Source organism: Schistocerca americana, chromosome 8 (genome assembly GCF_021461395.2).
Source record: "Schistocerca americana isolate TAMUIC-IGC-003095 chromosome 8, iqSchAmer2.1, whole genome shotgun sequence".
NCBI lineage: Eukaryota > Metazoa > Arthropoda > Insecta > Orthoptera > Acrididae > Schistocerca > Schistocerca americana.
The window spans coordinates 277,899,450-277,922,744 of record NC_060126.1 but is presented as its reverse complement, the minus strand read 5'-3'; the positions used below and the strand labels follow the sequence as shown (position 1 = coordinate 277,922,744).

The 23,295-nt window shown below is 43.7% G+C and overlaps 1 protein-coding gene across 1 annotated transcript in view; it reads right to left on the bottom strand.

Annotated features, from left to right (window-relative positions):
* LOC124544747 overlaps positions 1-21,720 on the bottom strand; it is a 233,705-nt gene extending 211,985 nt beyond the window's left edge. The window contains exon 1 of the mRNA XM_047123408.1: positions 21,431-21,720. Coding sequence (XP_046979364.1) covers positions 21,431-21,661 — 231 coding nt within the window. The 5' untranslated portion in view covers positions 21,662-21,720. The remainder of the gene's footprint in view (positions 1-21,430) is intronic.
* Between the last annotated feature and the right edge of the window lie 1,575 nt (positions 21,721-23,295).

The following is a 23,295-nucleotide window of genomic DNA, read 5'->3' as shown; positions in this document are numbered from 1 at the left end:
TGGAGAACGGTGTTAAAAGCCTTAAACCGAGAAATATGGAATCAACTTGAGATCCCCCGACGAAGGCATTCATTACTTAGTGTGAATGAAGAGGCATTTGTGTCTCGCATTTTGTGAATCCCTATTGGATTTGTGTCAATAAATAGATTTCTTGGAGGTATTTCATAATGTTCGAAAAATTTATGTTCCGAAACCCTGGAGCAGTTCAGTGTTCAGAAAGATATTACTTTCTCCCACATACTTGGTAATCCTTACGACGGTAAAATTAGAGGAAATAGAGCATAAATTCTTCCCGGGTGCTGGTTGTGAATGTAATGCGAAGCGGAACTGTCTCCCATATACCGTACGTTAGTTATAGAGACAGCGCCGTCATTTACGTACCGAATGAAGCATGCGTTTCTACAGTGCCCATATCCGTTACAGAAAACACAGCTTAGGGAACTAACAAGCGGGAGTATTGTATGAGCAGACTCGGAACAGAGGGGGCGGTGTCTGCAGCAGGATAGAAGGGTGGCGGAAAGGCACGGGGGGTGAAACCGAGCACCAGGCGACGCTTTTAGCCAGCTCTGGCGTTCTCTCTCTGCCGTGGAATGCCTTTGGCCCATCGGGCCCAGTAAATTAACTTCTGTACACACAGGCAGCTCTTCGGTCCGTGGTCTCAAGTTTTTTTACCACGCAGCAGCTGTTTTTCTGCTTCACTCTAGATTTTGTTTTGCTTTCAAGTAGTGTAATTGATGATTTGCTTATGTAATCTTCATTTGTGATGGTGCTTCGTCTTGTAGAAAAAGACACGCTGTAAAGGATCGCGATGGGTCATACGTTACTGTGGGGGAGTGCTCTGGGTGGAGTTTTGGAAAATATTTTCTCTGTCGAAAGACAGGTTTCAAGTTGCTCGAGTCAGGTGTTAATAGTGGCCAGTTTATCCTACTAACCCCCGCTGATAGTCCAGTTGTTGAACAAATACGCCACCCTCAGACCTATAAAAAAGCAATAACGACATCAATGTATTGCACTAACACCGTTATCAATATCAGTGTAACCGATGCTGTTCTGGCACCGATCAAGACACTACAGTAGGCGTTGCAAGTGAAAAGTGCATATAAACGGAAAAAGGTCGGGATTGTTTCCGGCTTTCCCGGCAGTGCTTATGTTGCTGCTGCTATCGTACGTGACGTGGAACAGCATCGCTAAAGCGTGCGAAATGTCGATGAACACATGTGTGTCATCTTAAGGGATAAAGCTGAATTTCACTTTTGTTGATGAGATATTTCGCCTGCTGCTAGTATCTCCGTCACGAGGTGAGAAAGAAGAGAGATACTGTTGCTAAAAAATACTCCTGGAGAGCTGTACGCTCTACGCCTATAGGAAACGGTAAACGCTAGAGACATACACAGAAGCGCCAAAGAAACTGGTATAGATATGCGTATTCAAATACACAGACACTTTAACAGGCAGAATATCGCGATGCAGTCGGCAACGCCCATATAAGCAAACAAGTGTCTCGAGCAGTTGTTAGATCGGTTACTGCTGCTACAATGACAGGTTATCAATATTTAAGTGAGTTTGAACGTGATGTTATAGTCGGCGCCCGAGCGATAGGACGCAGCACCTCCGAGGTAGCGATGAAGTGGGGATTTCCCTGTACGACCATTTGACGAGTGTAATGTGAATATCAGGAATCCGATAAAACATCAAATCTCCGATATCGCAACGGCCGGAAAAAGATCCTGCAAGAACGGGACCAAGACGACTGAAGAGCCGTTCAACGTGACAGAAGTGCAGCCCTTCCGCAAATTGCTGCAGATTTCAATGCCTCGCCTGGGCTCTTCAATACCGACATTGGACTGTTGATGACTGGAAACATGTTGCCTGGTCGGACGAGTCTCTCTTCAAATTGTATAGAGTGGATGGACATGTACGAGTATGGAGACAACGTCATGAATCCATGGACCCTGCATGTCAGCAGGGTGATGGAGGCTCTGTAATGGTGTGGCGCTTGTGCGGTTGGAGTGATTCGTACGTAAGCATCCTGTCTGATCACCTGCATCCATTCATGTCCATTGTCCATCCCGACGGACTTGGGCAATTCCAGCAGGACAATGCGACACCCCACATGTCCAGAATTGCTACAGAGTGCTCCAGGAACACTCTTCTGAGTTTAAATATTTCCGCTGGCCACCAAGTTCCCCAGACGCGAACATTATTGAGCATATATGGGATGCCTTGCAACGTGCTGTTCAGAACAGATCTCCACCCCGTCGTACTCTTACGGATTTACGGACAGCCCTGCAGGATTCATGGTGTCAGTTCCCTCCAGCACTACTTCAGACATTAGACGAGTCCATCCCACGTCCTGTTGCAGCATTATTGCGTGCTCGCGGGGGCCGTGCACGATATTAGCCAGGTGTAAGAGTTTCTTTGTCTCTTCAGTGTATAATAAATCTGGTGGTGGACCAAACACGCGGCTACAGGCTATTTTTTTTAAATGGTTTGACGATTTCACATTTGAATAACATACAAATTAATCGTGAAACAAAGTTGAAAATTTTGCACGTGGTGCAACATTTATTCAGATTTACTTACTAAATACTACTTTCACAACTGCTGGAGGAAGTTTGGATAGTTCATTGTGAATTCGAGCTTCTCGGCCGGTCGGAGTACACTGTCGCCTTCAAATAACCCCATAGATAAAAATTTTGTTTTTGCATAAATATAGAATGAAGGGACGAGATTGATGTATGTAGAATACAGATCTTTTGAGGAGAAGGAAGGGGGTAAGGAATGTTAAGGTTCTCCTTCAGACGCAAGAATCTTCCTCAACAGTGCCCTTTAAAAGTCGAACTCTCTCTTTCAAGGCCCGCTACAAAGACGGGCATAATCTGTGAGTAATTGAGTGGAAAAAATTTGTCGCTGTGAGATAGTTCAGGGTTATTGAAAACAACGTCGTGATTGGGCACATAGTTAGGCACACACTTACTGCGTAACATCCACCACGTGACTGCTAAATGCAACATAAAAATTATTACTTTAATTCGGTGAGTAAGTCAAATGTCAACGTTTGAGTCCGATAGAAACGTTCCATGGGCAAAGTAGGTGGTGGAATTGTCTTAAACTTTGAAGTTACTGCCTTGCTGTGACTATTTAACATCTCATACATCTTCGGAACCAGTTAATTCCCTTTGAGAGAACTTACAGACTTTCTTCAGGAACGGCAGTTGAAAAGAATTCCACATAATGTCATGGACAGCGTCGTTAATTTATTACACGTTATTCCCACTTAATTCCCTTTGGCGTATATCCTGAAAGGCGAAACGGCAGAAAAGAAATGGCGTGTGTTTTCTCGACGCCTTCTTCGGAAAAAGAACTGCCGTCTGCGGACACGGTGGTTCTGGAACGCGCCACGGCAGCCGGGTCGCTTTGTGTGGCAGTCTCCAGCAAAAGCACAGACTCCGTATTCGGCGCCTCATTGTGCTACAAAAGTCGCTCTGTGACGTCAGTGTGGAATTTCTGTCCTTGTTTGTTCTTTAACTCCAACACGTAAAGTTACCCATACATGACAGGACTGTTGGTCGCTTTTGACGACAGTATTTACATCGCCGCTTCACTTGATGTTGCGGAATTTGTGAATATTATCAGTATTGTATATAGGTAAACCACTGTGAAGTGCATGACAAAGTACTTGCCCGTATACCAGTTCTTACGACTTCCTTCCGTTCCGTTCACGTATGGAGTGTGAGAAGACTGAATGCTTGAACGCCTTTCTGCATGCAGCAAGTAGCCTAATCTTGTACTCGCGATCTCTAAAGGAGCGACATGTAGGGGTCTTAGTACATGGTTGGGTTTCTCGCTTAATCCTCGTTCTTGTAATGTTGTAAGTACGCCTTCTTGAAATAGTTCGTGTGCGTCTTAAAGTGTCTGCCAGTTCAGTTTTTTCAGTATCTTCGTTACGCTCTCCAGTAGGTCAGACAAACTAGTGATCTAAATGAATTGTTTGTGGTGTACAGCAGTCAGTCACAAATTGGTTTTAGATTACTTTATTAAAAATACACCGTTACAGATTTCGAATTTTTCACAGTTCGCCGGCCGGAGTGACCGAGCGGTTCTAGGCGCTACAGTCTGGAACCGCGCAACCGCTACGGTCGCAGGTTCGACTCCTGCCTCGGGCATGGATGTGTGTGATGTCCTTAGGTTAGTTAGGTTTAAGTAGTTCTAAGTTCTAGGGGACTGATGACCTCAGAAGTTAGTCCCATAGTGCTCAGAGCCATTTCTTTCACAGTTCATCTAGGTCCACATTATCTGCCAAAAGTGATGTCCCGGAACTCAACAAGCCGAAGTGGTGCGTCACCCCTCCAACAAAAATTTATCACCAACCATCTGAATTAGGAAAATAACTTCTTTTACCTTATATGTTTAACGTCCCCTGTTAGTTTAGTCTTAGTGCTGGTTGCGCACTTGGTCCTGGCCCGCATACGTAGGCGATATTCTACGATCGCACGCACGAACGTTGTGCAAGCAATCTCGTTTGTAGGCTGCATGATTTGATTGTATCGTAGCAATAAACTGATGTCTGTCACTTGTTTTACCTGCGTCTGACGTTATAGGAGCGTTCCATTTTTACAACCGATTGGCTGGTATAAAAATACACGTCAGTAATGGTGGAGTAGATTGTCTTACGACAGTTGCTATCGAAAAAGAGATCGAATAAATCCGTAAGTCGCCCAGCCTCTATTTACACATGCCATTGTAATAAGTACTCGTTCTCACAGTCCGCTGTGACGTGCACGATAGTGAAGTAAGTAGACTGTGACAATTGAAGACTGTGTAACATCGAAACTATTGAGTCAGTATATATATAGTGGATTGAGTGACTCTTGATGTGTTGGGAGTGAGTTTAAAAAAAAATGTAAGTTCAAGTTAGCATCATAGGAGAGGGGACGAGTAACCCTCCTTGTCAACGTCCGTTCCTACTCCCCTCTTATTGGCTGATATGACATCATTGTGAATAGAAATATGTCATGCTGGTTTCGATAAATTAACCCTTTGTTTGAACAGTTTCTCGCTCACACCGAGGCGCTAACTGAGGAAGGTCTGTATTTAGTCTTATAAAAATAACTCCCCACGAAATAAGACTTATTTTCTACGCCCGTTAACGCGACTAACAGCAAAAAAATAAGAATTATGCCTCCGTGCGGTAGTTAGATGCTGCTGTCCTTTAGCTGTGTTTCCAAACTCACGTGTGCACGAGGTCCCTACTGGATGCTTTCAGCCGTTTTGGTAGTAGTGTTTACGCCAGCAGTAAGAGGCGCTATTCAAAAATACAAACATTGCGTATACCGTGCGTGTTGGCCTCAAACGTCCTTTTTCGGAGTGCATGAATAACCTACTCGTGAAGGGTGAAAGTGTCTGAGAACCTGTGCCTACAAAAAAGAATGTTTTCCAAGCATCTGTTAAATTTGTCATCGTGAGGGATTGAAGCTTCAGTCATCTAGGCACAACTCACATGGCACGTGGCTACTTTTATGTTTTCAGACCGCATAATTTACGGTACGATTTCTACACTTAAAAGAGACCTCGATTCTAGTTGGAGAGTTGCTTCACTTTCTCGATCTAGAAACGAGGTCCCTATGAAGAGTATACATAATTCTCGGTTATTTCACTTTATGAGAGCGTTTGTGCTTGAGCCAATAACTGCTTCATTTCATTTTCTTCTCTCCTAAACATCCTCATTAATTCACTGTGCTTTTCTTCCCTTTCATCTGTCCATTTTTCCCTGATTCTTTTGTTGACTTGTTCAAGCTTTTTGCTTTTAATTTTACTTCTGAACTGTTTCCTGTTCTGAATTTCTTCATCCGCAATTTTCAGTTGTTGCAGGTCCTCTCTGTTCCTTCCACCTGAGTAATCTTTAATTTGATTGCATTAACAATGTTAAAAATTTTGTTATTCTTTTTTATCTGTCCCACATAGGTGTCCGTAAAATTTTAGGCATAGTTCCCTAAATTTATCTGTGATGTTACCTGTGTGCCGTAGTTTTCCTTTGTAGGTCACATGGTCCAAGGTCCCTCTCGGGGAACGGCGCTGTAGAATTTTCCAGTATTGTGTTAATAATACCAAAGTAGCCATTCCGCCACAACTGTAGGAAATTACTGGTGCTTTTACTGTATGTTTTTCTGGCTAGTGGCTGAGTTTCTGAAAATATATTCAACTATTTCGGTTTATGTTTACTCTTTGTATTAGCTATTACAAGGAACCGCTTTGTTGGTGTAGCTGTATGTCAGTCAGCTGGTGAAATCCTGAACCAATCTGGGAGCACATGTTTTGTAGGCAATCAAATTGCGCAAAGTTTTTTTCAGTTCTTGCGTGATGATTTTTTTCTGATTTACATAGTCTTCTGTAACCGCGCGCTCCGCATTGTGGAAAAGCACGTTCTGAGACTTCGTAAGTTCTCATTCTTCATGGGGGAGTAGAAAAAATGAGCCGCTGTAGTTACTATGTAACATCAAAGAAAAGAACAGACTTCAGTCCTTTTGTAACGTAAAATATGATGTCCGGCCCTTTAGGTAATTTTCGTCGTAAACTGTGTATTAAATGACAAGCCAGTAGATGAGGTAACATTCTTCATCATTTGTGCTTATCACCCTTAATCGTTTCCAATACTAGTTTATTTTGTGCATGTCTTTCGTGTGGGAACGAAGTTTTTCCCGATGACCTCCTTGTATGAAAAATTCTCGTTCTTCTTATCGCGTAAAATAAATAAGTTGTCAGGGTTCAATGGCTCAAATTGTTGTCGTCAAGGGCATGAGCTTATGGGTGGTACTTCTCCACTCGGCGGTGCCATTTATCGAGTTATTTCAGTATTACAAAGTCCATGCAGCTGGCTGAACGGAAAGAAAACCTCAGAACAAATACTTCAATTTATTGCTATCAAGAGTAGTGCACGCCACGACTGCTCAGAACGAAAAGCCCGCGAACAGCTTGATCGTGATCCCATCCGAACCAGCGCTGCTTGCACCACAGTTACAATACTGAAAGCAATGCCCCTTCCAAATTACAAAACGCACACAAATTTAACGCACTCTGGCACTGGAAGATACTTTGAAATGACGTATTTAACAAGCTCCTTATCCAGGCCGTGGAGTCCCATAGGATGTCTACCGGCCGCCATGTCATCACCCACCTTGTGGCGTCATGCGAATGCGGCGTGGAAAGACATGCGGTGAGCACACCGCTCTCCCGGCTGTTTTGTAGACTTTCCAGCCCGGGGAGCCGCCACTCTTCGGTCAAGTAGCTTCTCAATCAGCTTCACGAGGGCGACAAGTGAGTGCACTCCATACTAATCCGCACACCGAGGGAAAATCCTTGGCGGTAACAAGAATCGAACCCGGGTCCTACGCGTGGCAGTCATATACTGACAACTCACCTACGGAGGAGGATGACTGACATTTACTTGTTCTTAATGAAATACATTGTTTTTCAATTCTAATGCATAGAGGAAAACCTGCAGTGTATGTCGCATGGACACAACCACGCTCACGATGCCTAGAGTTGGGAAGGGACTTCTGAAGGAGACCGCTGACATGCACAAGTAATATATTTTAATTATTTATCTTCAGAGTCTCTTGGAGTAGACCTGCTAAGATTTTAAAACGTTATTGCAATGCAATACACTGGAGACTCATTAGCGAGGAGCAGGGTTCAAATACTTGCTCTGCTACGTTTAGTTTTCCCTGAATTAAATAAAACGAATGCTGAGATAGATCCTTCGAAAAATATATCACCCGTTTTCAGACTCATCCATCTCGTGTGCAAGATTGTGCGCCGATTGTAATGACCTCTTTGTCGACGTCACTTCATATTCTCTCATACTTGTTTTTGCAGTAGACTCTGAGGTACATATTTGTTGTTCGTCGTTATTGCTTGAAAATTTTGAGTTGCAGTTATTACAAGAATAACGAGACACTTTGTACACACTTTAATGGGCATATGCTCCTAGCGTAAACTGATGCAATCGCACCAAGTTCCGCATCCAAATAGATGATTAAATCTCCGCCCGGAAGTCTAGATTTATGTTTTCCATGAATTCCCTAATTTCCCTTGGGAATATTTTCCACAATCTTCAGATACGGTATTATTTCGTTTCTAAGCACTTAGAAGTCGACGGCCCACTAGGCGTCAACCGAGCTTCCTTTTTAATGTAATTTTCTCAGCACTGGCACTCGATTGTCATATTCACTATAGGAATGTTCAAGAGGATAACGGGAATGAAATTATTGTAAGAGGTCAATTAAGAGCTGCGTTAAAAATTACAGTTTGTTGTTAATGTACCGTCATTATGTGACTCGCCTGTAGCCTTCATCACTCTACGTACAAAGCCTTTTGTTGACACCCTTGACGTTCGTATTGTTTCAGTGATGGTAATTGCCTTTATACTCTCGAAATAAGGCTGTGCATAAATAATTAATGAAGGCTTAACTGTAATAAAAACGTTTCTTGCCACACACAACACAGCGCTGTATTTCGTTAAAATAAACAGAGTGTGAAAGTAGCAAAGAATTGATAATTCAGTTTACTGGTGTTACTTTCCTGAACCGAAACTAATTTGAGGAGTATATTAGTCCACGAAGCGAACCATATGCTCGGATGTTGCGGCGGCGACTTTTGTCACCTGACCAGGTTAAGTCAAGTTCCAATTCAACGTATTTCGCGCCGTCACCTGGCAGTGCAAGCATAGCTCGTCACCAGGTTGAACCCTTAACTGTATTCGTGGGTTGGTTTATTACCCCATGCGTCGCTCTTTCGTTTAAATTTCCGATCCTACTGCAGCGTTGCCACTCCGCTTCTCTGTAATCTTAATACCCGCTGCGCTTTTGCATTATGTAGGCATGTGTGATCATTATTTCCGTAGGTACGTACCACTTCGTGTAGAAATCTACCTCATGAAGTTGCAAAATTTACTTTCCTTACTTTTCATAAAAAAATATTTTTAATTGTTTTAAGACAGAAGGGAGCAACGTTCGAATGATCATCAAATTTTCGAGCTATTGTTGAGATTACTGACTCATTAGATACGTAGATTCTTTTCAAGGTGCAATCAGGTTTAGTGACATTCAAACAAAAATATCTACCCGGGAAACTGACCGTGAAATAGAGGTCGTTGAAGGGCCAGAAGACGAGAATGTTCGTAAAGAAAACCAAGAAGTACTAAGTCAGTCGGGATATTTTTATGGAAAACCTTGTATAAGAAAGAGTAGCAAGATGGTGCATCAAGATTTTATAAAATAAGCCGGCACTGCATTGATCAAAGCAAATATCAAAGAGGGAAATGAATTCCAGAAATTTTTGTAGAGATTCGTAGATTGCAATGGACGAAGTTCTTTGCAAAAATTTCGAAAATGATACCAGGGTGGGTGAATCTGCAGTGCAAGTGCAAGCGCGACAGAGTCACCCAAAAATCAAAGGTGTAGCGATGCAACAATTCCATTGACAAAAAGGTATGCCTTGATTGTGATGGCCGAAAATAAGTGGTTGTTTGATTCGTGTACATACCTACTATCATCTTTTATTGAAAGTCACCGTTTATTTTTTGTTTATAGTTTACTTAATTGACCATCACTTCATGTCAAAACATGTTTCTGAACAAAAATTAAGTAGATTTTCTGTTTTTTCTTTTTTTTAAGTTTATTCCAAAGGTTCCGTTTAAGAGGTCAATTTTGGTAAGGTCATGTTTTAATAAAGATTAATTTTTCGTATATACAAGCATTTCTTTTATTGATTTGTCAACAACTGTTTCGAGAAACATAGCAGTTAGTTTCAGAGGGTTTTGTTTTTGGAGTCGAAAACTAACCCACGAAGTTACTAACGTCAGTCTAAATATCGGGTGTACTTAAGGGTTAAAGCTATTGATGATGACTTGATGGTAAATAAAATGACGGTAGTCGCGAACGAAGTGACGGAATGGGCAAGTCAGTGGATCGCAAATTACAGCAGGTGGTGCGCAGTGTTCAGGAGTGGGACTTGTCATCGCGCTTCCTCCCCGTATTCTGAAATGCAGAGTTTTTATTCATTACCGAACTCTCACGCACTTCTAGAAGTGATATTTCCGGTATTTTACTAAGAATCTCGTTTAGCCAATTCTAGTACCTCTAGAAAATAGTATTCGTGGTTTGACACATCTCGAAACTGACCAACTTGTTTGCGTAAAAATGGTAATTTGAGAGTCTTTCACGCTCATCATGGAAGGGGAAGCAAGGAGGCTCTCAGAAACAATGTTCTTCCCATGAGACTTGGTTTTGAAGGCGCCTAAATAAATGCGCCGTCACGTATGCGAAAAAGTTTACAAAAGGAATATTACATTCGAGTTTTACGACAAGATGAGTCAGAATTAAAGCAAGCTGAAGTTTATTCAAACGAAACGGGAAGAGACTTACATTACACTGTGAGTAGATGTTGTCTGCGACAAGTGTTGGTCATATGGAAGTGCCGGTCAGTGTTTAATTGTTCTACTATGCAGGGCATTGACGAATAGACGTGTAGCGTTTAACAGCGATTAACTTGTAAGACTACTGTAGTCCATCACCATCCCATTCACCTTTCCTCAGGCAGAAACATGACAGTGCTACCACTCGGATAAAGACTTCCGTATACTTCGCCGTGTGATGGGTGAACTTGTTTCGTTTGACCGCTGTTGCGGTTCGGAAGAGGGCGATACGGACGACGGCAAAACAGACTACTGGTTGGTCGCGGCTTATCTAGCGAGGCGTAGCTTCCGCGGGGAATAGAACAGCGACTGCAGACGAGGGGAGTAACCTTGTTCCCAGTTGCAGGCGGCGCTGGTGAATTGTCATGGACTGCGTCGACCGATGGCGTCCATCACATCAGCACAATCACGCTGGCAAACCGAGGAAAATGTACAATGGGTTCCTGATTTTTCACGGATGTCTTAAGTGCCTCTACTGCCATTGTTTTCCAAACACTTTTTTGGTGAGTGGTTTTTGAGAGGCACGGACCCCATCTACGTTCACTGGGTGTGAAGAAAAGTCACCTTTCTATGCTTCAAAGAGCAGGATTTTAGGGCTATCATAGACGTACCATCGTTTTGAAACACTAAAGGCATCTTACGTCGTCTTTAATATCTGTGTGTTCATGTGTGGCAGACAGTACATAGTGTACGACTGTCGTCACCACTTTTCGCAGACAGCGAATTATCAGCGCTGCGGAATCGCCGTTGAACTCTAAACGCTCTGGAATGATGTTGGTCGCTAATATCCCTATACAAGAAAACGCCTTCCTTGTTGCAGGTACGAAATTGGGTAGCGACCCGTTTGATGTATTTACCTGGGAAGCACCTGCTCCCCGACTTTCACATTGTACAAAAAGAAGTTCACAGATTGTCCTTTGAATTGAAGAAGAAATCTATGTGTAGGTGTTCTTTGTGGCGATTTCCCGGATGGGCCCTCTGTAAAGATCACGACAGATTTTTATGCGTCTTTGTGAAACTGACTTAGTGCTTCCTTTCCAGTAAACTGTATATCGGCTATATGCTAAATTGTAAAGCTACCAAATTTCTTTCGTATATTCATTTCACTGCAAGTTGGCGTCAGTAGCACAGTCGTCGTGCTGAGGAGACTCTCATATAGGGAGCCCTTCCTGGTTCAAGATTCATTTCGACGCCAGCCAGGCCCGCACATATTCTCCTACAAGCAGAGGCCTTGATGTTGAGAGGGAATAAGCAACAAAGGTCATAAGAGCCGTGTATTCGTAATAAAGTGAACAGTTTAGTGATTGTATGTAATCCAGTTTTAGTGATACTCTTCTATAATCCGCCAAGGAATGCTCTTGCAAAACATATTTTAACGATAAGGGTGAGACGCTGGCATACATTCTAGACGACAAAGGATATGTTAGTGCTTAAAAGATCAGAGCAAGTCGATGATTCAATACACGATGAAACGGAATATCTACAGTTTTAAGCAAAAAAAAAAAAATCTATCAGCGGTCGAGTTGTTCTGTTCTTGCTGACCTGTAATTTTTGTACCGCGGGATATTGTGGAACGGCGTCCCACGCGAAGCGAAATCAAAAACTCCTAGGTAAATAAACTGTCTGCCTAAGCGGCGTCATACCGAATGACAGCTTCGAAGCTGTTATATACATTATAATTATGTGTAGTGTTTATGAAGTTCCGATACCTAATCAGTTTGAGAGGCACGTACATTTTGTCGACGGTAAAGCCACCTTGTAATTGTCGTGCGTGTCTGTGTTTCTTCGGAGTTCTTCATGACCTTCCGATAGTCAGACACGAAGTTTTATTTCTGTCCTCTTTGTCGGCACGGGCGAGTTCCTAGGCATTCTTCCTGCGTGTGGATCGCGCAGTCATGACGCGGCGTCAGCTATGACGTAAGCCGCCGTGTCACTGCCTTCGCCATCACCGCTCGCCTCCAACAGTTGTCAAGGTGCTTCCCGTTCACCGCTTGCATGCTTCGTCCGTAGAATGTTCGGTTGTCGAGCTTTCGACGTAGCCTCCTCTGACAGAAATACTTGTTTGTAGATGCATAGCGCTGTATCTGCTCTCCGTTTTAAGGAGGCGCGTTTTACTTTCACCGCCGTTAAACGAACATGAAGTGAGACAAGCGAAGGTCTTAACGTATCTTCTCAGGTAGTACACAACAGAGAGTCCTAAAATAGAATCTTAACCACTCAAAAACACTTTCGAAAAGTACGTAACTTTATTTTATTTCAAATGGTTCAAATGGCTCTGAGCTCTACGGGACTTAACATCTGAGGTCATCAGTCCCCTAGAACTTAGAACTACTTAAACCTAACCAAACTAAGGACATCACACACCCCCATGCCCGAGGCAGATTCGAACCTGCGACCGTAGCAGTCACGCGGTTCCAGACTGTAGCGCCTCGAACCGCTCGGCCACTCCGGCCGGCATTTTATGTAGAGGAGGAACAAAATAGTGCTTAGTTAGTCTCATCGACATTGTGATAATTAAAGACTGAGCACTGTGTAATTCGGAGAGCTCTTGCAGGGACACGGCCAAAGCTTTATCATAGGAACCTTCGTCGTATTCGCCTAAAGGAATTTACGAAAATGAGGGAAAATTTCAGTTGGGACGACTGGATAGGGATTTCCTGTCCTCGGGAATGTAAATCCACTACCTTAAACCATTGCACCACAATACAGGGGAATGGATAGAAAATTCAGTGTAGACTGCATCCCGCGACAAAAAGATAGACGCGATGCGGAAGAAAGCTCGTCTTAAAGATGTCTGTTTCGGTCGCGTACATTTCGTACATCAGAAAAGTATATTTTAAGTATCTCTTCACAAATCTGCATTCTTCTTTCCCGGAGGAAGGCGAAACCCTTCTTAAAGCGGACCTGATGTAAAACTGTTCATCTCCAAGCAATCGAGTTGAGCACACTGTTGAAGTAACAGGGATTAATACCTGTTTGGTTAAATTAGATGCCGTTGCTATTTTATAATTTTTATTCATGCTTATCAATCATCATCGGTCTGCACATATTTACATACCTGGTATTTTGACCATAATTAGATTTTTTCGTTAATTGCTGCAGCCGGTCGTTGTGGCCGAGCGGTTCTAGGCGCTTCAGTCCGGAACCGCGCTGCTGCTACGATCGTACGTTTGAATCCTACCTCGGGCATGGATGTGTGTGATGTTCTTAGGTTAGTTAGGTTTAAGTAGTTCTAAGTTCTAGGGAACTGATGACCTCAGCGGTTAAGTTCCATAGTGCTCAGAGCCATTTGAACCATTAACTGCAGCATTCATTCGATCGTCAGAATGAAAGCACATCCAGTGGGGAAAATATAACGTTTTTACTAAAGTAATCAATTTACACTTAACTCGTGTATACACTGAGGTGACAAGTCATTGGATGGCGATATGCACAATTACAAATAAAGGTAGCACTGCGTACACAAGATAAAAAAAGGGCAGTGCCCTGTCGAAGCTATCGTTTGTACTGAAGTGATGCATGTGAAAATGTGTCCGACGTAATTATGACCGTAAACGAGGATGTCTTCCAACGTGGAATGTTAGTTGGAGCTATACGCCTGGAACATTCCATTTTGAATAGCGTTAGGGAATTCAGTAGTCCAGGATCCACAGTGTCAAGAGGGCGCCGAAAGTAGCAAATTTCGAGCATCACCCCTCACCATGGACAACGCAGTGGTCGTCGGCCTGCACTTTTAACGACCCAGAGCAGTTGCGTTTGGATACGGTTGTCAGTGCTAACAGACAAGTAACACTGCATGAAATGACCGCAGAAATCAATGTGGGGCGTGCGACAAATGGGCTATGGCAGCACACGACCGACGTGATTGCCTTTGCTAACAGCACGACACCGCCTGTATCGCCTCTCCTGGCTCATAACCGTATCGCTTGGACGTTAGACGACTGGAAAACCGTGGCCTGATCAGCTGAGTCCCGATTTCATTTGGTAAGAGCTAAATGTAGAGTTAGTGTACGGCGTAGACCACACAAAGCCATGGACCAAAGTTATCAAAAAGACACTGTGCAAGCTGGTAGTGACTCCATAATGGTGTGGATTGTGTTTACGTGGAATGGATTGGGTCCTCAGTTCCTACTGAACTGATCATTGACTGAAAATCTTTGTGTTCGGCTACTCTGAGACCATTTGCAGCCATGGACTTCCATGTTCCTGAAAACGATGGAATTTTTATGGATGATAATGTGCCATTGTCACTGGGCCACAATTGTCGGCGATTGGTTTGAAGAACATTCCGGACAGTTAGAGCGAATGAATTGGTCGCACAGGTTGCCCGACATGAATCCCATCAAGCATTTATGGGACATAATCGAAAGGTCAGCTCGTGCACAAAATCCTGAAGCGGCAACATTTCCGCAGTTATGAAAGCCGATAGAGGCAGCATGGCTCAATGTTTCTGCAGGGGGTTTCCAAAGATTTGTTGATTCCATGTTACTTCGAGTTGCAGCACTAGGACGGGCGAAAGGAGGTCCGACAAGATATGAGGAGGTATTGTTTGACTTCTTTCAGCTCAGAGTAGTTTTCAAACATACACTTCTAAAACAGCATTTATTTGCCAAGACTAGTGATGACGCGCCCACTGTGAAATGTCAGTACACTTCGCTGGCTCAATTAACGTCGGATTGCTTGCATTATGATTTATACAAGCTGCTTACATTCTGATACGTGAAAGTGATGTTTTAGAATGCCACGCAATAGCTAAGCGCATTTGAAGTTGCCAGTTCGCAGCAAAACGAAATGAACGCTTTTCCTGATAAATGCGAAGATCAGTTAAACTTCGTACGAAGTTCTTCGAGTGTATTTAAAAATGTGCCACACTGTTTACCTGCGATAGTCTTTCTAACGTGTGTGTTATGAAGGGCGTGAGGGAATAGAAAATTGTCGCTGTGTAAAAAGCTGGCAATCCTAAAAAATGTTGAAACATCATGAATGTCGAATTTACTTTCTCTGAGGCTCGTTGGCACTCCAGGCAAAACGTAAGTGTCGCCTTTTAATAAACGAAGCTCGAATTTAAGAAACCAAAATTCTTTTGAACCAATGAAATAATTATTACCTGTTGTGGTACTGAAGTTCAGTTTCATATAACATTTGAGTAAGTGTTTCCTTCTTTGTGGACAGAATTCCATGCGTTGGAGTCTGTCCCTAGCCGCGTCTGCCACCCCCAAGTTCCACATTAGGCGCCATCGCTATTGACAGAGCGCCAGCTATATAGATACAACAGCGACGCTGATTACAACTGTCACAAGAGTTATCACTGTTTCCTCAGCTCGGCGCCGGCTTGTATTCCTGGCGCCTGAATACACGCATTCAGGACGGCGATTAAACCACAGCCGAACTACTGGCGGATCTGTAAACACACGCCTGTCCAATAAGCGCCAGAGACTCCCAGTTCGTTAGACCAGTAAACAAAGTTCGCTAACTGCGAGCCATCAACGTGTGCCGCAATTCTCCACTGACGTCATCAGTATTGAATGTATCTGCTGCAAGCGTCATGAGCTATAAACATTATCACACAATTTGCCCATGCGCACTACTCGTGTACCTATGGGTTTGTGTACTGATCAGCACGTGTCTGAAAGATTGACAAACTGGGCCACAGCAAAATTAAATTTAATGTGGATTCTGTAAATACACGAAAAGGTGCAATAGCGTTTACCTAAATGATCGGCGATTGGTGACTGGAATCAGTGTCATTCATATGTTGGCGTATCTCTCTGTAGCGCTTTAAGGCGGAGCGACAGCGTAAATCTAGTAGTTGGGAAGGCAAGTGATGAAGTGGGATTTAATGAAAAAATTTAAAGGAAATATAATTCATCACGGAGGTAGCATTTTGCAAAGCTCTTTTGTTTCTTTACTATTGTTGGACGGCCTGGGACTCTCTCAAAGTCGGATTAGAGGGTGTGGGGGGTGAGAGAGAGAGAGAGAGAGAGAGAGAGAGAGAGAGAGAGAGAGAGAGAGAGAGAGAGGGAGGGGGGGGGGGGTGATTCAAAGAAGAGCTGCACGCTGCCTCACGGAAATGCTTAATGCTCAACAAAGAGCATAGGAGACGTTTCAAGAAATTATGGAAGCACACGTTCCTGAATCTGTAAAACTGGAAAAATTCTCGCTTATCACAATGTTTCTTCCTGTACACTGTGTAAAAGGAATGGCGAGAAATAATACTGCAACACTACGTATACCACTACCACACATTGTACACTAGCTTAATGAGTACATATGTAATGAGTACCTATGCCTAGCATTCGCCACCAATTACGACCACTCAGAGTATGTGAAACGCATTTACAAACACCTTGTTTTTATACTACCTATTACGTGTCGCAATGACTTGTAGTTGAATCGATTCTGCGTAAAAAAAAAAAAATGGTTCAAATAGCTCTGAGCACTGTGGGACTTAACATGTGAGGTCATCAGTCCCTTAGAACTTAGAACTACTTAAACCTAACTAACCTAAGGACATCACACACATCCATGCCCGAGGCAGGATTCGAACCTGCGACCGTAGCGGTCGCGCGGTTCTAGACTGAAGCGCCTAGAACCGCTCGGCCACAGCGGCCGGCTGATTCTGCATCAAAACCCAGAAATTTACAAAAACGAAGAAGCACAATTTCGCCAAGGTTTCCAGTGTATACCCGCATTTACTCCTAGGTTACTGTGGGCGAAGTGGCACAGTGTTTAAGACACGGAACACTCATTCAGGAGTGGCAACTTGAATTGTTTCAAGCTATTTGATTTAGCTTTCGCGTTGCTTCTCTAAATACTGGGGCGAATACAAGATCCAGCAGCGACACAAGTAATTTTCACGCTTACGCTCGTCAAATTGTAATAGTATTCGATCTCGAACGAAACGCCAACCCACTCTGCCTATGCTACTACTTTCATTCGACGCTACACGCGTACACTACTACGGTTTCATCATGTAGCTTACACATCTACCACTTTGTCAACACGCAGCTCTTCTTGTACCACATGCAAATGTTACACACACACACACACACACACACACACACACACACACACACACTGTTACAAAGAAGAACAAAAGCATGAGACATGTAAGTGCTCCCAAAACTTCTGCTTATTTTCAGTGAGTATGCCATGGTGCACTGTCTATACTACTATGATTATACAGTGAGTAACGCGTGTAACTGCAGATAATTTTGTTGATGACTGAGGACGCTGCACTGAACAATATTACATCAGTATTTGCGTCATTGGCAGACTAATAATCATAGCTATTTCAAATTGTATGTTTTATAGTTGGGTAATACCTCTAAGTACATGTGGCTAGAGCAAATCATTAATACATATTTTATCCGAACAGCAGGTCAGGTGTCGAAGCTTGGACGCAAAACGGGTAGTCCATAGTTACAGGCGTAGTCCACTTAGTGGTGCAGATGGCTGTATGGACAGGTACGACCACGCAGAAAACATCAGGACGTAAACTTTGTGATGTATTTGTGGGAGGACTGTTAGATGCAGAAAAAATATGATCAACATATTGATGTGTGTACATATCAAGGTACCACATATGAAATTATCTGTACATGTACCAGTTACATCCTGTTTATTTGATACAGTGTGTACGCTGGATACTTCGTAGGTATTTCTTGAAATGTGGCTAGCTATGACGAAATAAGACTAACTTAGTTAAGAATAAAGCTGCGTATATGTAAATAAAAACGCTTTTATTCTTCGCAGAATTTTCACTATAGTGTCTTAGATCTTAATATTGACAGCAGTGAATGTGTGGCAGTAAGACTAACCGATCACAAATTTCCTGTAGACATCTGGCGCTTTACCAGTGCGTGTTTTAGGGAGTGGCTGTCTAAGACAAAAAATTCAATTTTAAAGTCATTTCTTCTTTTTGTTATAAGAAGTATAGTAGTTCATATACTTCAGGCTCGGCCGTTTATGTAATCAGACTAATTCACACAAGTGAAATTATTAATCGTTAGTGTGAGAGATTAAAACGTGTTTAATTGATACTGTGTTTTTTGCTCTAGTATGACAGGCCGGGAGCGGACGTCACAGTCAGAAATTGACTTTGGTTTTTTAGTATAACGCAACCTGGAGACGCTTATAGTGGGTTATCTGGTGGGCCAGCCCAATTCGTGAACCGCGTCCGCTAAGAGATAGCGCCTGTGGCACGTTGTAACAGCTTCTGTCCTCAGTAAAGATTCTCTGAGGAGAGAGCGCCTTATGGAATCTTAAAGAAGTATTCTGTGGTAATGTTCCGTACTCCTGCATGACTGTTTTACTGTTTCTGGTTCTGTGATTATGCAGTTTATGCTATCCTTCTAATGAGTGTTTCTGACATAACGTTTTCGCTTTATCTACTATATTTGACGCTCACTAACTCTTAATATCATAGTTTAGCAAGAATGACGCGTTTAAAAGAACGTGAATTACCAGCTAACTGAAGTGTTTCGTTTTCTTGTTACTGATACTGTAAAAGTTTTATACAGTGGACAAGGCAGGTGAATACCATACACTTTGTGATTCTATCCTATTGGGCTTAATAGTAGTGATAACCTTGGTAGCTGCATCATCTTAGCCTATTATTTGACGTGTTTGCGTAGTATATTAATGAAAGGAAGGAAGATTATGGTTTATCGTCTTCAGAGAATTAGTACAATAAGATTTGTTGTTGTTAGGATGATTACGTTCATTGTTAGGATGATTACGTTAGGATGATTACGTTAGGATGATTACGTTAGGATGATTACGTTAGGATGATTACGTTAGGATGATTACGTTAGGATGATTACGTTAGGATGATTACGTTAGGATGATTACGTTCATTTGTGGGTGAAACCATAATCTTCAATTCCCTCAGGTTTTTCATAAATTCTAAGTCAGCATTTCCAAGTAGGTGAAATTTTAAAGACTTCATGACACCCATTACATCCACAGTCTTGAACTGTTAGACTTTGTCTAGTTACATACAGAGCAAATGAACTTCACCACATCATAATAGGTTTTCAGTGTTGAAACCATAGCACTGTTGCCTGAGCAATACCTGACAGGCGAAGGTTTAGTGTTAACACGGAATATCGTGGAAAGCAAGACTGGGAGTTTTCATTTGCCTAGTCTCAACGATGTGCCTTCCTTCAGCAAGTGTACACGAGAGGTTTTGACATAGTTTTTTCTGCTCACGTGAAGCGTTCACTCTGTACTGACCGAGCACACGTGCTGACACTGAAGGACGCCGATATAGTACTTGGTGTCGGTGAAAATGTAAAAGTTTTTTTTTTCCATAATGGTGACACGACACATCTGAATTAACGATGCATCGTTGAATGTTAAGTGATGCACCCCAAGACATAAGTACTTGTGTGAGGTATTCCAGTTCCGCTTAACCTGTCAATAATAATAGGGCTGCATTTACGTTAAGCATAGCTACAGAGATGAAGCAACGGGAAGTGTACACGACAGTTGTCAACAGTTTGTTCTTCACATTTGGAACCGCACGGATTCGGGCGGTGAAGAACCCTGATATGGTTCCACAAGCTCTGTGTCCAACACAGAGAACGTGCCACCATGGTTAGGCCTTACGAGAGCTCGCGATGCTGGTTACAGATCGCTGTTCATTCTCAACCAAACGCCTCAGTGAACGGGAGTATTGAAAATCCATATCGCTAGCACTCGGCCATTAACATCAACTATCGAAGCCAAGACCGTTTGTTGGCCTTCGAGTAGCTCTCCAATTGTCTTCGCGACGCTGCGTGAATCAAGGGTTCGTTTGTGGGCGGGTGGGGAGATTGAGGTGGGAGGGGTTCCATTTTGTTATTGTTACTCCACTCTCTTGCCGTTACTTCTTGTTTTAACACAACACAGGTGCCCACGATTTTAATAATAATAGCAGTAGATATATAAAATGTTTTAATATTATAATAATTTGTATCAGTGGTTAGTACATCATTTTAGCATAGCGTCCAAGAAGTTTCAGTTCAGGGAAAAAGCATTCCGGCCGGGGTGGCCGAGTGGTTCTAGGCGCTACAATCTGGAACCGCGCGACCGCTACGGTCGCAGGTTCGAATCCTGTATGGATGTGTGTGATGTCCTTAGGCTAGTTAGGTTTAAGTAGTTCTTAGTTCTAGGGGACTGATGACCTTAGAAGTTTAGGCCCATAGTGCTGAGAGCCATTTGAACCAAAAAGCATTCGTGTGGAAATTTAAAGAGTGCCGGTAGATTTATAATGCATTTTCACAAATTCGTCAACGTGATAATTTCATTAACAAACAGAAGCCTGCACTCAACATTATGAATATTCTGCCACTGTTGTGAACATAAGTCGGCAGACTGTCGTCGCGAGACTGTAAATGGCGGAGGGATGCCGGTCTTCCAGTCGTTTTTGCGCAGTCAAGATGTCACTCTTCTTGTTAGTTTATTTCTTAGTGAAGGGTTTATCCCTTGTGTTTTCCCTCACTCCACATCCTATTGTTCGCCGATTGTATCCCGGGACTCGGGAACCGTGTCGGGTTTGTTTTTGACAACAGGTACTGTCAGCCTTTGCCTCTACAGGCAGTCAGGCTGCAAGCCCGTCGACTTGAGCAGTCCCTCAAGCAAGTGTTCTTGGTAAACATAGCCTGTAATTTCAAGAAATTCCTTGGCATTTTGTAGACTCTTCCTTTACTGGCTGCTTTCTTCTCCGAACATGAGCTGAGAAATTTTGAAACTGGCGTAGGTAGGGATGTAAATGCGTTGACTAAAATAATTTTGTTTTGTGTGGAAGGGGGGAGGGGCTCGTCATGCCCCCTTCCCCTTCGAGATGATGACTTGTTTTCACATCAAGTAAAAATCTTTGGGAATAGGTACTGCCCCGCTTGACATTCATTAACAAAAATGTCGGGTGTTATAACTTGGACGTGTGATGAGGTGTGCGCCCTGTCGCCTTACCTGAAGAGATAGCGCGGAGTGCCGGTAGGGGATCCACGACTGCGCAGCGGCGATCCCCACACTGCCGCCAGACACCTGCTGCTGCTGTTGCTGGTGGTGGTGGTGCCCGTGAGCCGCCGTCGCCGCCGTGCCGGCAGAGGCCGCCGTCGCTGCAGACGCCGCGCCTTCGGCCGCGACCGCGACCTCGAGCAGAGCTGCGAGCAACAGTGGGCCGAACGCGGCCAGCCACATGGTGGTGCGGCCGACTCACCGACTCCCTCACTGACTGAGTGGCCGGCTGACGGGCCGCCGCAGACTGGTGTGGCCTTGCTGCCAGCAGCCGCGGCGCCCGGAGGAGGTCCAGCGGGCTTCTGCCTGCCCCCACCACGCACCACCACACCCCACCAGACACCGGCCGCACAGCTGAGCCAGTTGGTCCAGCCGGGCGGCCGGCGAAGGCTGCGCCGAGTGCCTCGGGCCATCTCACTCCGCTCACACTTGACGCTTCCTCCACTTGTTGCTCGGCTGTCACTGCTGGCTCGACCAAACACTTCCCTACCGCGCCTACTTTGACCTACCTCGTAACGGGTGACTTACCCCTGACTCTTCACTTGGTTTTACAGAACAGTCTGTTACACTGGAGCAAAATAACTGATGATGGTCGAAGTAGAGAGGATATAAAATGTAGACTGGCAATGGCAAGGAACGCGTTTCTGAAGAAGAGAAATTTAACATCGAATATTAAGTGTCAGGAAGTCGTTTCTGAAAGTATTAGTATGGAGTGTAGCCATGTATGGAAGTGAAACGTGGACGATAAATAGTTTGGACAAGAAGAGAATAGAAGCTTTCGAAATGTGGTGCTACAGAAGAATGCTGAAGATTAGATGGGTAGATCACATAACTAATGAGGAGGTATTGAATAGAATTGGGGAGAATAGGAGTTTGTCACGCAAGTTGGCTGGGAGAAGGGACCAGTTGGTAGGACATGTTCTGAGGCATAAAGGGATCACAAATTTAGCATTGGAGGGCAGCGTGGAGGGTAAAAACGTAGAGGGAGACCAAGAGATGAATACACTAAGCAGATTCAGAAGGATGTAGGCTGCAGTAAGTACTGGGAGATGAAGTAGTTTGCACAGGATAGATTAGCATGGAGAGCTGCATCAAGCCAGTCTCTGGACTGCAGACAACAACAACAACAACAACAGCTGTTACACTGAATCTGATCAGAAGAAAGTGAACTTACCCGATGAACTGAAATGATCGTATGGCATTATTGGCCGGGAGAACTGTGTACGCAGTTCACTTCCTGGCCTCTCGTCTTGCATTGGTACATTTAAGTTTTGAACGTTGAACGCACAGTGCGTGAGGGCTCATTGCTCTCGCCTTACTTCCCCTCCAAAACAACATGTTACATCTCTAACACTTTAGAGAAATTATATAAGGTGCTGTCCCGTAATACTTCACAAAGTGCACGTGGGGTCCGCGATCTGTGGCCCTTCGCTGGTCGAGAAATACGTTTGCTAACTGCAGAGTCTACACCTGCGTATGTACATCCATACTCCTCAAGCCACCGTACAGGACGTGGCGGAGAGTACCCTATACCACTACTTGTACGTTTCCTTTTCCTTTCGCAAATTTAGCGAGGGAAAATTGACTGTCTATACGCCTCTATATGAGCCTAATTTCTCTGCTCTTCGGGTCCTAACGCGAAATGTGTGTTTGGCGGCAGTAAAATCGTTTGGCAGTCAGCTTCAAATGCAGATTTTCTAAATTTTTCTCAATAGTGCGTGTTCCTCCCTCCAGGAATTGCCATTTCAGTTCCTGAAGGATCTCCGTGATACTTGTGTGTTGCTCGAACCTCCCGGTAACAAATATAGCAGCCCGCC